Genomic DNA, 17,142 nt, shown 5'->3' with positions numbered 1-17,142 from the left:
CGGTGCATTGTCCATGTCAGCATCTTTGACCTGTGGTGGACCTAATGCCCCCCGAGGATACCACGAATTTCAGCTTGGCACGTGCACATAAGATCGCAGCCTCGGCATTCTTTGCAGTTAGATGGAGTCCATGGGAGCGCGAGCGATAAGGTAGTTGGACAACTAATATTATTAAGTGGCCATATAGCCAAGCCGCGAGCCGTTAGCTTGCATCCAATGCATCGCTCAATGCCGGATCAGCAGTGTTTATCATTGTTACAGGAGAGGAGAGGAGCCAAACCTGAGCCGCCAACCTTTCACACGGCTCCTTCATTCAAATGAAAATCACACGGTTTATAAACCGCTCGGGTCTACTCTCTCTCTTTTTCAACCTCCATTTTCTCTCTCGCTCTCTCTCAGAGCCCACTCTTCTCCACCTCCATTTCCAGCTACAAAATGCAGCTCAAGACCCTATCTCCCCCGTCCCACACTGCAGTCCGGAGCCCCAATATCCGACGACTCTCTCGCCCTTCAACCTTCTTCAACAAACAATTATTATCTCGGCGAGTCCCCAACTCTATCACTCTGCCGAGTATTCGTTTCTCTCCGGTAAATACTCGTCGCAATCGGACATTAATCGCTTGCATTAGTAGTCATAGTCATGAACTTCTCGAAGATAAGTTTGAAGGAACTAGCGAAGACGATGGCAATGTTCCTACGGTTTTGTCTAGCTCAACCGAAGAAGTAGTTGCGGAGGTCGTGGCGTCGAAGCGGCAGGAGTTGGCGAGTCAGAGCATATGGAACCAAATGAAGGAGATCGTGATGTTTTCGGGGCCCGCCACCGGGCTCTGGATCTGTGGCCCGTTGATGAGTCTCATCTCCACGGCTGTGATCGGTCGTGGAAGCTCGACGGAGCTTGCTGCTTTAGGTAGGTTTCTCAAGTTCTTAACTGTCTGTTTGGTTGGTTGGAACATGTAGGTAAGACAATGAACTTAAGTCTAATCATATTCTGAATCTAATCGCTTGGATGTTCCATACACCTATATAATTGGCTAGTTGGCTCAGTTCCGTTGATGGTGGTTTTGAATGGGCAGGTCCTGGAACGGTCTTTTGTGATAATATGAATCTCTTGTTCATGTTCCTTTCAATTGCCACCTCAAATATGGTTGCCACTTCGCTTGCCAAACGGGTTAGTTCTCTGAGCTGTTAAAAGGTTTTATTATTTATGTAGTGCGGTGATCGGTGAATTTACAAACGCATAATTGTTTTAAGTAATTTTTTGGTGCCTTGTAAATGAAACACATCCATATACTTACTTTTAAGGAAGAAGTCTTTATTACTCTCATCATGTCAGGTATCCTTTGTTAAGGAAAAAGTCTTTTACATTGTTTCTGTAGGATGACATCAATTCCTATTTGCATTTTTCGGCTCTATGCTGCATTTTCACTAAATGGTACTAATGCAGGATAAAGACGAAGTGCAGCATCAAATATCTATCTTGCTCTTTGTAGGGCTGACTTGTGGGACTTTGATGCTTTTGTTTACGCAGTTCCTGGGTCCATGGGCACTGACTGGTAATAAAGATTGGTTACCCTTTTAGTTCCTTTGAAAAACTGGGCAGATGTCAATTATTATATAAGCGTTTTCACCATTTTATATATCTTTTTATAAGAACTGGCAGCAGATTAATTACAATGGACATAGCAAAGTTGACTGAGGAGTTTGCTAAGATTGTTTTCTTTTTCCTTTTTTTTTTTTCCAGGTTTTGCTGGGCCAAAGAATGTCCATATTGTACCGGTAGCAAGTAAATATGTCCAGGTTCATATCCTTTCCCATAAAACTTCTTATTTATTATTTTTATAGCATACAATTCAATTGTGCTTTGCCCTGAGATTAATATCTTCCTTTACACCGTTTGATCTGTTCTATATGGAAATGAAAGTGGATGCCGTGAAAGAACTAAGCATGCTCTTATACCATGTTAATAAAACCAAGTTTTATCCGGGGGAGAAGATGAAGAGAAGAAACTGATTCTCATTGATTAGTTATTCACAAGATCAACTATGTTTATATACAAACACCAAATGAAAGAATGGAGACGGAAAATACAACTCTCTTTTAATGCTGCTGACTGGACTGGACTGTGCTGCTGATGTGGGCTAATAAAAACTAACTAACAATATTTACACTGGTTAATACTTTGACATCTACGTATTGGCTGTAAGTTTCTGCTCATTTTGTTCCCTACCATTATATTCAAAAGAAGTTTACAAAGAAATGGGTATCTGCCACTTTTTCATCTTGAAGACAAGTATACCTGGAGAAATGTTTCTCCTTGCTTTTTTTAAGTAACTTTATTATCTGCTTAAGTAAGTGATTGCTTTGACATATTGTTCTTCCTGCCATTTTTCCATTATTCTTAAGATACTCTCTGCTTACTGCCTTTGAAGTAATTTTTTAACTAAATTTTATGCCTCTGTTGGTAGATTCGAGGCTTAGCATGGCCTGCAGTTCTTTTTGGGTTGGTTGCTCAAAGTGCAAGGTACAGATATTATATATATATATATATTCCCCATTGCATCACCCATTTACACGTTGGCAGTGCCTTGTTTTTTTAACAAAAGCTTACTGTGTTACTGTAAGACATATTTTAGCTTCTATGCACTTCCATATCAATCGTGTTCCATATATTATAGGCTATGGCTTTGGCGCTGCATGTTTTTTTTATAAGTTTTTTTTACACTGAAAATTCTCCCAATGTGAGCAGATTGTGTCTATGTTTGACAATTTTTACGTCTACTTAGTTAATTCTCCTTTCTGTTAAAGTTTACTTGAGTAATTTGAACTTTAAAGTGGGTGAAGATTTTGGATCCTTAGGCTTGATTCACAGGATCATGAAGATAGTAAAATTAAAAAAGAAGAGAGAGAGAGAGAGAGAGAGAGAGAGAGAGAGAGAGAGAGAGATTGGAAAGACTATGAACTTTAAAGTGGGTGATGATTTTGGATCCTTGGGCTTGATTCACAGGATCAAGAAGATAGCAAAATTAAGAGAGAGAGAGAGAGAGAGAGAGAGAGAGAGAGAGAGAGAGAGAGAGAGAGAGAGAGAGAGAGAGAGAGAGATTGGAAAGACTAAGAATTGTTTAAATATTCTCTCTAGCAGTAACTTTAAATGTTAGCATCTTATCCTCTCAACACCTAAGAAGCTCCTATAGGGTGAAAAATTAACGAGATTAATTAGAAGATGCATGCAATCAGCCCCTAATGTGAACAATTCTTCTTCTGATTCCTAGTCTTGGCATGAAAGATTCCGTGGGACCCCTTAAAGCTTTGGTGGTAGCTAGTGCTGTTAATGGAGTTGGTCATGTAGTCCTGTGCAGTATGTTACACTATGGTATCACTGGCGCAGCTTGGGCAACAATGGCATCACAAGTATGATTATTTATTAGCTGATGCCTTCTTAATGTACTCAATACCCAGACTTCTAGAGTTGTCACTAATCTGTGTAATATACTCCAGCTTGTTGCAGCCTATATGATGATTGAAGCTCTGAACAAGAAAGGATATAGTGCTTTCGCTATCTCTGTTCCATCACCCAATGAATTTCTGCAGATATTTGCAATTGCTGCTCCAGTGTTTATAACAATGTTCTCAAAGGTTTGCTGCATTTTACTTGGCTCTATTCTGTATCTGCTTATATGGGAATGAATTTATGCGTATGTGTTTCTGGTGTAGGTGGCTTTCTATTCTCTCATGACATATTTCGCTACAGCTATGGGCACAAGTACAGTGGCGGCTCATCAGGTTGGCTCTACTTAAAATGGGACTTACTATTACTTTCATCCTTGTTATGCTCCTTATCTGTTTGAATTAATGTGCATTTAAATTGTACAAACCACTCCAGGTCATGATTCAAATGTATGGTATGTGTGTGGTGTGGGGTGAGCCTCTCTCTCAAACTGCACAATCATTCATGCCAGAGTTACTGAATGGAGTTGACCGAAGTCTAGAGAAGGTTAGTGACGTTCATGTTCTGCTGATGCGCTTATACCTTGGTTGGATCACTTGGCACTAATGTAATATCTAAGAATTGATTTTTCAGGATATCATTTATTATGGATATGATATTAAATATTATACTATTTAATAAAAGGTTACTCATAAAAAAAACTATCAAATATAAAGTTCTGGTAGCGGATTTTGTCTTTATTTTGAACTATTTTCATTGGAAGTCTTCCAAAATGTTTATGATATCATACAGGCTCGAATGCTGCTAAAGTCACTGGTGATAATTGGAGCTATACTTGGATTAACAATAGGGGCTATTGGAATGTCTGTTCCTTGGTTGCTTCCCCAAATGTTTACAACTGATCTTAATGTCATACAAGAGGTTAGTTCTTAAGTTTTGAGTTTACTCAAGTATATTAATTACATTTCTCAACAATCCATTTTTGTACAAAACAATCATGATGTGTTACAATTAACAGTGGAAGGTCTTATATTGCTTAATTGAGGGTTTATAATTTTTGAAACTTTGCACCAGTTATATCTGCATAAGTGGGACATGATTCCTCCTTCATACATTAGTTTCGCTCTTAATAATTTTGTCAGAGAACCAATGTGGCTTTACTTGGAACCTGTTGTACTTGTGTCCCATTCGGCTAATCTGAGGTCCTTTTTTATGCCCTAATTTCAAAATATTAAATAACACAGAAACTCAAATTAAAAGACCCTTGATGTCTTTAGTCTTGGGATGGTTGAGAGTATTTCTGCTGTTATCCACTGGCAAATGGATCTGTTTATAAAATCATGAGAAGTACTTTGCATTATCCACAACCGCAGAGCTGAAATGAGAAAAAATGACTCTAGTAAGCTGAGAATATTCTATAGATGTAAAATACATTTTCATATCTTTATGCAACCAACAGGCTGATATATCTGATGTTGTCTCTGCAGATGCACAAAGTGTTGATTCTGTTCTTTCTTTCATTGGCTATAACACCCTGTACTCATAGCCTGGAGGGGACATTGCTGGTATGTCTGATGACCTCAATTCCAACATTTCCTTGAAAAGTTTCTCCTTTCGTGTGATTTATTCTGATTCCCGTGTTTTGGACAAAGAAATACTAACGCTAAACATGGACAACCATGTCAATGCGGCAAGATACGTAATGTTGTTCTAGAAAGGGACTGTTATGTTATTCCCCTGATTACCAGGAAAAAAAAAATGCACACTTCCCCGACTATATGCTGATTATTTCTAACTTTCTTAGCCAAACGTTCCAATTACAATTTGTATAGTGATCACCTTGTTGCATAAAATTAATGGTGCCACTTTTGATGCAGTATTATTATATCTTGTTTTATGGTGCAGGCTGGACGGGATCTCAAATTTATTAGCTTATCAATGAGCGGATGCTTTTCTTTGGGTGCTCTTCTCCTGCTGGTCGATCTCTATCTCTAATTTCTTGGTTCCTTGAGGACACCACCCCCCCCCCCCCCCCCCCCCCCCCCCCCCCCCCCCCCCCCTTCTCAACACCTTGGTTACTGCATTAACATCGCTCTCCTATTCTTCTCGTTACCAGCTTGTAAGAGGATCCGGCTTGACAGGTTGCTGGCTTGCACTCGTCGGATTTCAATGGGTAAGACTAACATACATCCTTACAACTCCCACGTTCAAAAAATCGCTGACTTGGACTTACCCAGAAGAAAATATCTTCTTTTCAGGCCCGGTTTTTCCTTGCTCTCCGGCGTCTTCTTTCTCCTAATGGCATGCTGCACTCCGAAGATATGAGCCAGTACAGACTGGGGAAGCTTAAAGCTGCTTAGTTTTGGAATCCATATTATGATACAACGAGGAAGAACAGTACGTATACGAAGTTGCCAAGGATGTGAAGTCCAATATTATTGCCTACGTCTTACGAGCTGCATTCTACCATCCATATTGGCATTATTCTTTTGAGCTCGCTGTTGTAAGTTAGGTTTGTATTCATTCTTCGATGCCGTTACGAGGCCAAGGTGCTCGTAATTGTTCGCAATTGTTAGAGCGAAAGGTATTAGATGGTATTTGTATTTCTTGTAATTGTTTGTTTCAATATCCATAAGAAAGTTTTCCCCAAGAGCGGAAATCTAGTGATAGAGTATTCATTTCAATATGCCAATTATGATAAATAAAGTAACATTGACAAAATCTAGGTTGACTTTGAATAAAAGTCAGAATTATGTCTTTTATTATTACTCGTTTGAACGTTTCCATTTTTTCAGTTAAATATGAACTGTAATTTCAAATCAGCAATATATATGAAAGATATATAAATCACATTTTTTATTCAACATTTCCCCAACATCAACTAATGGGCTAATATGGCTGAGGGTGAGTTTGCAAAAAGCATTTGGAGGAAAAGTGCTGTATAGGTGGGAATGAATGTAAGGGAGGGGCGGTCTTGGAAGGACACAATTGGTAGCTGGTTTAATACGGCTAACAAATTTTCCACTATGGGCAACCTTATTGGTATTATTCCTACTATTATTACTTGGAGACTATGGCTAAGAAGATGCAAAATCCGTATGGAAGGCAGCGGCGAGTCGGTGGAACAGGTTTGGAGAAGCATTCGCTTTTGGATCACCAAAATATGTGAGAAATTAAAGGCTGGAAAAAATTTGAAAAGAAGAGATGAGGTGATACTAGATGAGCTAAATGTCCCCCCAAAAATGGTTACAAAGAGAACACCACAGATAGTCAAATGGTTTAGACCATACCAGGGAAGATTCAAACTCAATACCGATGGAAGTAGCCGAGGCAATCCGGGGCAAGCTGGAGGTGGAGGAGTGATCCGGAATTCCTCAGGTAACTTGATTAGAGCTTTTGCGGTTTTTCTTGACCAAGGAACGGTTTCCTTTGCGAAATTCATGGCGGTTTACCATGGGGTAAAATTAGCAAAAAGCATGGTATTGTTCAGTTAGACATTGAACTGGATTCTAGCACGGTGGTAAAATGGCTGAAAACATTACGTTGTGGGTTATGGTATGTCGAAGACTTTTGGGAAGAACTAACAGATATATTGAAAAGTATGAATGTAAATATCACTCATGTCTACCGGGAAGCAAATACACCATCAGATCTTTTAGCTAGAATGGGTTCGGAGAGATGCACTAAGTACTAGGACCTCTTTTCTGATTTACCTTGGAATCTTCGTGGCCTTTTGAAGATGGATAAAGTGGGTCTGCCATATATACGAGATGGTTAATCTGTTTGTATTTTGTTCTTGGTTTCTTTTTGGTATATATGGAGTTTCTTTTGTACCCATGGTGTTCCTCCGCCACACGTGATGTTTTGAATATATCCCGGAGGGTCCCTCCTCCATTATTATAAAAAAAAAAAAAGCTAATGGGCTAATAGCCGTTGCAAATGTATCAAGGAATATTATTATACTCACACCAAATAAAACATAAATATATTCGTATGATCAGTACGTGGGTTTATTTTTATATAATTTCTTTATATGTATAGCATTTTTTTTAGAAAATGCCTAATTTTCTTAAAATAAATATAAAGAAAATAGTTATCGAGCTTCCATAATCGAAACAGTTACATCGTTTATTGAGCAATTCTCTGCACTACTGGTTGTTGAATTTGTGTCCGTCGAACTCCCGCCGCCTATGGTAAAAGCAGGTTGCTTGGGTACCGGTAGAGGTGTATGTTGATTGCTAATCATTGAGACAACATCACTCATGGTAGGTCGGTCAGCTGGTTTCTCTTGAACACAAAGAAGCCCGATGTTAATGAATCTCAACATCTCGGAAGTTGAAGGAGGATAACCAATTGTAAGATCCATCAATTCTAAACTTCGATCTTCTCTCCACAACTCCCAAGCCTGTTATCATTTCAAATCATTGTAGATTTAATCAAGGACTAAAGCATTTCACATATAAGACTTAAGTGCCAAATGCAGAGAATTAGAGAGGATATAAAGGAGCTAGCTAGTTAAACGTACATATATGAGAAGACCGAATGACTCGTTGCTATTGAAGCCTTTATTCTTCTTGCCACTCACAATCTCTAGTAACAGTACTCCGAAGCTAAACACATCAGACTTTATTGAGTATCGACCTTCCATAGCATATTCCGGAGCCATGTAGCCACTGGATTCCAAAATCAGTGTGGTATGTTCTTTTTAGTAGCAGACAGTAATACATATTAGACGTGAAATAGATTGCATACTTACTAAGTTCCAACGATCCTATTTGTGTCTGCATGTGTTGCATTATCTCCAACTATTCGTGCCATGCCAAAATCCGATATTTTCGGATTCATTTCACCATCCAAGAGAATGTTACTGGGTTTTAAATCTCTATGTATGATTCGTAGCCTTGAATATTGATGAAGATAAAGAAGCCCTTGAGCAACCCCTTCAATAATGCGCATGCGTGTCCCCCAATCTAGCATCTTTTTCTTGATGGGATCAGCATCTGTTTAAATGACACAACCAAGGAAATTAGTACCCAAGTAGCCAAAAGACTAAAACCTGAAATATATACATGCATATATGTATATATATAAAGCATCAAGATGACAAGAGGTTGACGCACCAAAAAGGTAGAAATCCAAACTCTTATTGGGCATATACTCGTATATCAATATTTTTTCATCGTGCTCTATACAGCAACCCAGGAGTCTGACAAGATTTCTATGCTGGAGTTTTGCAATTAGTGTTGCCTCATTTCTGAATTCCTCAAGCCCCTGTCCTGATCTTTTCGAAAGCATTTTCATTGCAATTTCCTCCCCATTAAGCAACTCTCCCTGTGAGATAGAACCATAAGCTCTTTAAATTTTTATTGAACGTTTACCATTATTGGTTACTGATATCTTTGGTGATCATTCATTAGGAAGATAAAACATACCTTGTAGACTGGTCCAAAACCTCCTCGTCCAAGCTTATTCTCGGTTGAGAAATTATTAGTGGCAGCTGACACACTCTCATAACTGAATAGTGGTAACTCAACATCCTTCGTCCCTATTCTCCTCACATTATCTTCTGAGTACGATGCATCATTCATTCCACTGAGTTCAGTATTAAAATCAAATAACAGTATATCAATGCTTGTAGCCTTCTCTTGGACCTCTCCTCCTGTTTGATACAGAATACAAATCTTGTCATATTAATGGAAAATCTACTAAAGTAGTTTTGCTAGTGCTTGGTCAAGTTTGTGAGAGGACCCCCACAAACTTGGTTCTCGTTGCTTCAAGAGCATGGAGACTCTTTCACTTACCAATGAGCTTTACATTGTCAGTCATGAGAAAAATGTATCGAATAAACACTCTCTTAAGAACAAGGACATTTCACAGTTCTTTTCTTATCTAAGATAAGGCAGAGCTTTTTCTATATTAGTGATCCACTAAATCTACAAACACAAATAAAAAATTGATATGCATCGCTAGAACTTACCTTGGACTTTGAGCTTTCCCTTGCGTGAAAAATAAATGCAGAGGCATAAGCTAATTAGCCCTGTTGCAGGGACCAGCACGGCTACAAGCCATACTTTCCAGCGGTTGCCTGATTATGATAATTAGAATCACAATTTGCTCAAACATACCAGAATTAAGTATGCATTCAGAATGAAGATGACAAGAAATTATGAAGAATTCAATTCATCCTACGTTTGGTACTTTGACGCTCATCAGCAGCAAGCCTGAGATAGATATCTTGTCCGGTCTCGCGACCATCTGAAAGTTGCTGTAAGTTCAAAAGCCCTCCTTCCCATATCATACATCCGCTGCTGTCGTGGGCATAAGCAGGGCAAGAGCAACCATTCATGCAAGCAAATTCACACCTTTTAGCATTCGCTGCCGGGTATGCTTTTGGATTAATAGGCAATCTGACGTTTGGTATTTTCAGGAACCAATCTTTTTTGCCATTAGCGTGCGTACCATTCTCACACTGCAAAGGGGATTTCCTCACACATCCACCTGACCAATCATCCTGGACATTGTCTTCAGTTGGAAGTCGTTCAAAACCTTCTAGACATGCACAGGGGTTGTTTGAGAAGTTTTCCTGATACACGCCAAATTTACCACATAAAGCATAGACTTCCGATAGGCTTTCCGGTCGAGACCAAGTTTCAGTCCAATTCCAAGGGCCATCCGACCATGTCAGTAGCTGGATCTGTCCAGAAGGCTCAAGGACAAACATAAATCTGGAAGAATTATTTCGAACAGAATAAGTCAAATAGCTTTCCTTTTCATCTGACACAAAACTGAAGTTGAGATCATTAATCACCATATCAGGAGCCAAGCTGAAAGATTTTTCATTCCCAACTCCAGTACTCCAATACACTTGGGACCTGTTCCACTGTAAGATAAATTGGCTGCTTCCACTTGGGTCTAACCCGAACGAGTACATACCTGGTGCAGGATCTTCTGAACTTTTCCATGAAACAAACTGCTTCGCTTTTCCAGTAATCTTATCGATCCCAAGCTTTGCACCTGGCAACCATACATTGGTCGGATGGTCGAAACTCTCCCAAAATATAGTGGAAGGGTTCGAGCCATCTCTTAAAACAAAATTTCCATCGTCTAGAATTACTGCTTCAGTGGAGTTAGGAAGGGTATACATCAAATTTGTTGACCAAAATGGTGTTTCAGAGGAACTTTCAAGCAGAACTAGATTACCATCGTCTAACAACTGGAGGCTTAAAGAAGATGGGTCGGACAACGGGTTTTCTCTATTTGCTACCCAAACAATGTCCTTGACATCAAAATTCTTATGACATGAGCCCAGAAAGATTTTTGAAGCAGGGCCTGTGAAAAATCCGAGTTCAAATTTGCTACCTTTAGATATTCTGGTATCGTCCACTGAAAGGGACTGACCTACCGAAATGGTATCACCTGCATCGGAGAAGCATGCTATGCAATGAAACAGGACTACAACCAGAAGAAAGAAGAGCTGAGGCGGAGTCGTATCGGTGCCCATCCCTCTCTAACATGAAAATCGTAGATGAAAAAATGCAATGAAAAAGATGCTATGTATGATTGACTACACGATAGAATATGACTTTTCTCGGAAAACATTTCAATCCCAATTCCCAGCCTACGAATTTGACGATTGCTCTATTTGTGGGGTATGCACAATCTGACTTTTCCTTACCAACTGGATTAGAAAAGGTGGACATCTACTTTGGGAAACTAAGCAGAACTAAGCACGGCGCTGATCAAAGTTGAGCTGTTGAACACCTTTGTTCTTTTGAAATGGATGATACATTCTCTACAGCGGACAACACGGATTATGCTAAGTACTTGCGTACTCTATACGCAATTCCATCGTCTAGAATTATTGCTTCAGTGGACTTTTCTTTTTTAATTTATTTTTAAACTGTAATAATTACACAATTTACAGTTATAAATTTCTTTTCTAATAAGATTTATAATGATCTTCAATATCGGATTCATCATGACACTCTATTGAAGGTCATAACTTTAGCAAATTAATGGACTTTTTTTTAATAAACTAATCAACTTAACTAATTAAACGTCTCACTCAGCCATATGAGTTGAACATGTGCAACGACCATATTTATTATTTGGTCTAGACGCCTTTTTATTTATGATAATTTATTTTAACGATAATTTTAAATAATTATAATCTTTTATCTCGCTCATTGCAATTATGAGATATCGCTGTACTATATCTAACAGAATTCGTCTTTAAATTAAAGTCTGCTTGCATGAAATCAAATCATGAATTTACATGAACATAAACATTAATATTAAAAACTTAATTTTGATATATATATATTTTTGACATAATAAATTATAATATATAAATATATAATCTTTTTATAAATATATTTTTATACATTTGATCATATATTTTTATACATTTTTGAGAAATAATCTTTTGGACTATACTTTTTGGTGAAAAACTAACGATTTAATCAATTTTTTATAGAGAAACTTATGGAAGTGCAATGCACGGGACTGAGATTTATTTTGTAGGGGTAAAACTGAAGAATCTTGCCTTGGAGAGGTTCCTCGACAAAAATAAAAAATTTAAAACTTATATAGACTATAGTTAAATTCAGTACTATATTAATATATGTTAATTATTATAAAATAATATAATTATACTATAAAATAAATATACTTATAGTTTAGTATATATAAATATTATATTATTAATATCATAGATAATTTGTAAAACTAAAAAAATTAGATCGAACAGGATCTGAAATTGACAAAATCGAAAGTTTTAGTTTTGGTAGTGAGTCAGTCCAGTATTAGTTCTTAAATTTTCAAAACCAATATATACACTCCTTCTTGTATGAAACCAAACCGATTACAAAACAGAATCGAACCAAATCGGTTGCACTCCTAATGTTTGTTATATTTTTGTTGTCGAGCTTCTCTACCTTCTTGTATGGACGTGTAATTAGTACAAAAACTTGCTTAAAATGTTCTCGGGAGTGGATAAATTCAATTCAACATGACGTGTAAGAAGGTGAATTTATTTTATTTTAAAATAATGTTTAAAGTTAATTTGGCATATTTTATGCATATTTCACTAATGTGATTGGTTATATCAATTTTTTTTAATACACAACCAATTACATTAATAAAATGTCTAATAAAATATATAAAAATGACTACAGATAAAATTTTTGTTTATATTCTATCCTGGTCAAGTAGCAGCCGAGAGGATTGCTCTATAGTTGTTTTATGTGTCTTTTTCTATACAGGAAGTTAGGAACAAGTCTCCCTTTAAAAAAAAACAAAAAGAAGAAGAAGAAGATTCCATTAAAAATAAAAAATAAAAATTTACTCTTTTTTTTTTTTTTTGATAAATCCTACTTTTTTTTAAGAAATAAACTACACGTGAGTTGTTTATTTAGAGTTTTAAAGCTTTAATAAATACGACGTATTTCTAACAAATATTTTAAGCATCAATTAAAGCTTTAAAACCAAATATTACTCATTTAAAACTTCTAGTTTGAGTTATTTTATTATTGAGTCAATGATTAGAGCACATAATTTATATTATTTAAATAATATAATTTAAGTTGTAAAATTTATATTCTAAATTAAATTTTGTTATATAATCACTTAGTTGGATAATAGAAATTATTCTTTCTAGCCTTCCATGGTGTAGATTGTAACACAGGGTCTACAAGTATTCTCAACCCCTGACACACTCCTCACCTATGTCGAGATTTGTGTGAAAGCATGCTAGTAAATATGCTTGCTGTAAATTATTTTGACACTATTTTTATCAAAATTATTATAAAAATAAGTATATTATATACAGATACTTTTACATATTTTTTATGTATTCTAATAATGTGATTGGTTAAAATAATAAGTTTTGTTATTTACAAGTAAAGTAACGCACTAATCTGTGTATCAATACTGATTCCTTTATACTTAAAATTAAAATTAACACTTTTTTCAATAAAATCTACTTTTTGACTAATTACAATAGATTAGTGTACATGTGCTTGCAACTAGATTTTTTCTAAAATAATTATTTTATATTAAAAAAAAATACAGTCAATTACAATAATAAAATACATAAAAATGATTACACGTATAATTTTTATACGGACATATATGTTATTAACTGTATCAAGTAATCAATGTTGTAAATTTATAGGAATTTGATATTTTCTACAAAACTGTAGTAAAAAACTCCATTCTATAAGACTATAATTTTTTGGAAAATGTTGTTGTGTCGCTTCTATTTGCCCGCTTTGGATGACCGCATGAGGTGGCACTACGCGTGTAACGTGATGTGGAACGTGATGTGGACGGACAAAAAGTATTCCCTTCCCGGGTAAGGAGAACTCATCTGTGGCATCCATCTCCCCCACCTGGCCCACCGTAACAACTCCGACCACCACCATAACGAACTCCGACCACTGTAACGACTCCAGCAACGAAAGGATCCGAAGATCCCGTACTATCATTTCCTATTTTCGTGCAGAAAAGAATGAGGCCATCTGCCTCCGTTCTGCCCCACCTGCCCCCACCGCCGTAACGACTCCGACCACCACCATAAAGAATGGCGACCACCACCGTACTGGGCCCCCCATCTACGGCGTCACGACAGATCTGGATTTCACCATCTACGGCGCCATGTGAGCCGAGAAACCCATCGAACCACCTGCCCCTGCACCTACCATCACGGCAACGACCACCATTTTGATCAGCCCCATCTCCGGCGACTTCTGGGTCCACCGATTGACGCCACAAGCTCGACCCCCACGCTGGCTGAAGGTAAAGATGATTTCGGATCTGTGTTTTTTATTTCTTAGCATTTACATTTATCAGATCATCCATCTCCTTCATCATTTACATTTTTCTTGCCTTAATCATCTAGGTAATACATGCTAACAGACAGATTATATTATAGCATACGACTGAATAGATTATTATGTATGTCAGGACTAAGTGTATTTTGATTTTGATTTAGTTAGGAACAGCTTATAATTACATACTTAAGTTTCGAAACTTAACATATGAAGCAACTACAATAAATCACAACTTTCAGTCACTTACCAAGAAATAGATACATTTGTTATTTAATTTCATTTCAGCTAGTGTGTTGGATTTGGTAATTTAACAATCATTTTGACTAAAAATTTATCACATGCTTTCCCATTGTTGTATCTTGTAATATAAAATAAAATTATATTCTAATTCAATTTGATCAGGTTGTTACTTGTAGGTTCGCCAAGGTTGAGTTGATATGGCTTCCTTAGTAGAGTTATCGGATAATGAATATGATGAAGTAGTGGTTGATTATAGTCCTATTAATGATGAAGGTGGCGAAGCACCCGAGGTTGATGATGGTGTCGAAGAACCGAAGGTTGGAATGACCTTTTCTAGTGAGGAAGAAGTTCGGTCTTACTATATGAAGTATGCTAAGCAGAAAAGGTTTGGGGTGTGAAGACAGAATTCTAGACAAAGTGAGGACGGGAAGGTTAGATGGTTTACATTAGTATGTGCGCGGCAAGGCATAACAAAGAGTCGGGCTTCCAATGTCCTCAGGCCAAGACAAACGGAGAGGGTAGGGTGCAAAGCAAGAGTTAATTCAGTTTTGAATGAGGACGGCGGATACACCTTGTCCAGTGTCATATTGGATCACACACATTATTGTAGTCCAGGGAAATCCAGACACTTTAGATGTTTCAAGAAGGTAGATGGGAGGGTTAAAAAAAGGCTTGAAATAAATGATGAGGCCGGAATACGTACGTTAAAGACTTTCAAGAGTGTAGTTGTTGAAGCGGGGGGTTATGAGAATGTGCCATTCGGGGAGAGAGAATGTCGAAACTATATTGAGAAAGCACGTCAATTTCGCCTCGGAGTTGGAGGCGTTGAAGCTTTAATGAACTACTTCCAGGATATGCAAAAAAAAAATGCTGACTTTTATTATGCGATAGATGTGGGTGCTGACATGAGGTTAAAGAATGTCTTTTGGGCAGATGCCAGAAGTAGAGCTGCATATCAATCATTCGGGGATGTGATCACTTTTGATACAACATACCTTACCAATGCATATAAAATGCCTTTTGTACCATTTGTTGGTGTCAACCATCATGGTCAATCAATCTTATTTGGGTGTGGATTGATATCCAATGAGGATGCACATACTTTTGAGTGGTTGTTTGAGTCATGGTTGAAATGTATGAATGACCAACCACCAAATGCAATCATTACCGACCAAGACAAGGCGATGCAACTTGCAATTGCCAGGGTGTTCCCATCGTCGAGGCATCGCTTTTGTTTGTGGCATATCATGAAGAAACTTCCAAAGAAATTCGGGTCACATTCTCAATATAACGAGATCAAGAGTAGTCTACACAAATGTGTGTATGACTCGTTAAGTGAGAATGAGTTTGAAGAAGGATGGTGCGAAATGCTTGACACGTATGATCTACGCGATAATGGATGGTTGGGATCTCTTTATGTTGATAGGCGGTTTTGGGTGCCGGCGTACGTTAAATGGACGTTTTGGGTTGGAATGTCAACTACACAATGTAGTGAAGGCATGAATGCATTTTTTGATGACTACATTCACTCTAGGACCGAATTGAAACAATTTGTTGAGCAGTATGATTCAACCCTTATGAGGAAGGCAGAGAATGAACGAATTGCTGACTTCAGTTCATTTAACACTGAGATTCCTTGCATCTCCCGCTACCCTATCGAGAAGCAATTTCAAAAAACATACACAATTGCCAAGTTTAAGGAAGTCCAAGAAGAATTCTGAGGGTTTTTATATTTGAGTCACTCGTATTTTGGGGGCGATGGTGCAAAATATGTGTACGTTGTCGCGGATAAGATTGAAGTAAGTGATGGATTCATTAAACGTGTAAACTAAAATGTGAGTGTAGAGGAAGTAGATCCCCTAAATATTACATGTAGTAGCAAATTGTTTGAGTTTAGGGGAATATTATGCAGACATGCTCTTCGTTTTCTGGCACAGTTAGGCAAGACTGAAGTACCACAAAAATACATTTTGGCTCGTTGGAGGAAGGATATAAAGAGAGATTATTTGAATGTAAAAAGTATTTATGAGGCAACAAGCAACCCTGTGAGAAAAAGGTTTGATCGGATCCAAAGTTGCTTCCACTCATTGTGTTCAAATGCCGCAAAGACAGAGAGGAACTGTGTGAAATTGATTGGTCAACTAGAACAATTAAAGCAAGAGTACCCGGATAATGACTCCTATGAAGGTACCACCACACCTGGACAAGCTACGCTCAGGGATGGCACGAGAGGCAAAGTTCTTAGTCCATTGGTGGTTCGGAGTAAAGGGAGACCACCAAGTAAGAGAAAAACGCATCCAGTTGAGAAGACTCTCAAGAAACCGAGCACTAGAAGGAGATTGCCCACAACTGAGGTTGTATATTGTTCCATAATTTTCTGAACATATGTACATTAACTTTGCAAGAAAATATTACTATTTTTCTCAAACTCCAATCATATAGTTGTTAGTTGAAGTGAGTCATGTAAGAATTTCCATTTTATAAGTCTTCAGTGGTTGTTTGTAAGATACATTAAGAATTTCTGAGTATTACTGACCATATTAATAGATTATTATGGATTTATGTTGGTATGCATAGAGAAGTCGTCAATTATGTAGAGAAGATAGACCTGTGTACAGTGTATCA

At 37.4% G+C, this 17,142-nt stretch overlaps 3 protein-coding genes across 3 annotated transcripts; 2 read left to right on the top strand and 1 right to left on the bottom strand.

Annotated features, from left to right (window-relative positions):
* The first annotated feature begins 294 nt into the window (after window positions 1-294).
* On the top strand, window positions 295-6,213 carry LOC122309557 (protein DETOXIFICATION 46, chloroplastic-like). The gene is made up of 14 exons (XM_043123070.1): window positions 295-907; window positions 1,074-1,168; window positions 1,445-1,553; window positions 1,742-1,797; window positions 2,466-2,521; window positions 3,270-3,408; window positions 3,496-3,633; window positions 3,712-3,780; window positions 3,881-3,991; window positions 4,238-4,366; window positions 4,933-5,010; window positions 5,351-5,422; window positions 5,562-5,618; window positions 5,704-6,213. The coding sequence occupies exons 1-14, from the start codon at window positions 436-438 to the stop codon at window positions 5,803-5,805; spliced, it is 1,683 nt and encodes a 560-aa protein (XP_042979004.1). The 5' UTR covers window positions 295-435; the 3' UTR covers window positions 5,806-6,213.
* A 1,205-nt stretch (window positions 6,214-7,418) lies between these two features.
* Window positions 7,419-11,195, bottom strand: LOC122309556 (G-type lectin S-receptor-like serine/threonine-protein kinase B120). The gene is made up of 7 exons (XM_043123069.1): window positions 9,635-11,195; window positions 9,423-9,530; window positions 8,878-9,104; window positions 8,566-8,776; window positions 8,202-8,445; window positions 7,971-8,118; window positions 7,419-7,850 (listed from the first exon to the last, which is right to left on the bottom strand). The coding sequence occupies exons 1-7, from the start codon at window positions 10,944-10,946 to the stop codon at window positions 7,539-7,541; spliced, it is 2,562 nt and encodes an 853-aa protein (XP_042979003.1). The 5' UTR covers window positions 10,947-11,195; the 3' UTR covers window positions 7,419-7,538.
* Window positions 11,196-14,714: 3,519 nt separating this feature from the next.
* Window positions 14,715-16,238, top strand: LOC122310054 (protein FAR1-RELATED SEQUENCE 5-like). Its single transcript, XM_043123941.1, has 2 exons — window positions 14,715-14,902; window positions 15,128-16,238. The coding sequence occupies exons 1-2, from the start codon at window positions 14,715-14,717 to the stop codon at window positions 16,236-16,238; spliced, it is 1,299 nt and encodes a 432-aa protein (XP_042979875.1).
* The last annotated feature ends 904 nt before the right edge of the window (window positions 16,239-17,142 follow it).

The sequence above is a fragment of the Carya illinoinensis genome, chromosome 5 (genome assembly GCF_018687715.1).
Source record: "Carya illinoinensis cultivar Pawnee chromosome 5, C.illinoinensisPawnee_v1, whole genome shotgun sequence".
Classification (NCBI taxonomy): Eukaryota; Viridiplantae; Streptophyta; class Magnoliopsida; order Fagales; family Juglandaceae; genus Carya; species Carya illinoinensis.
This window is presented reverse-complemented; position numbering and strand designations above follow the sequence as displayed.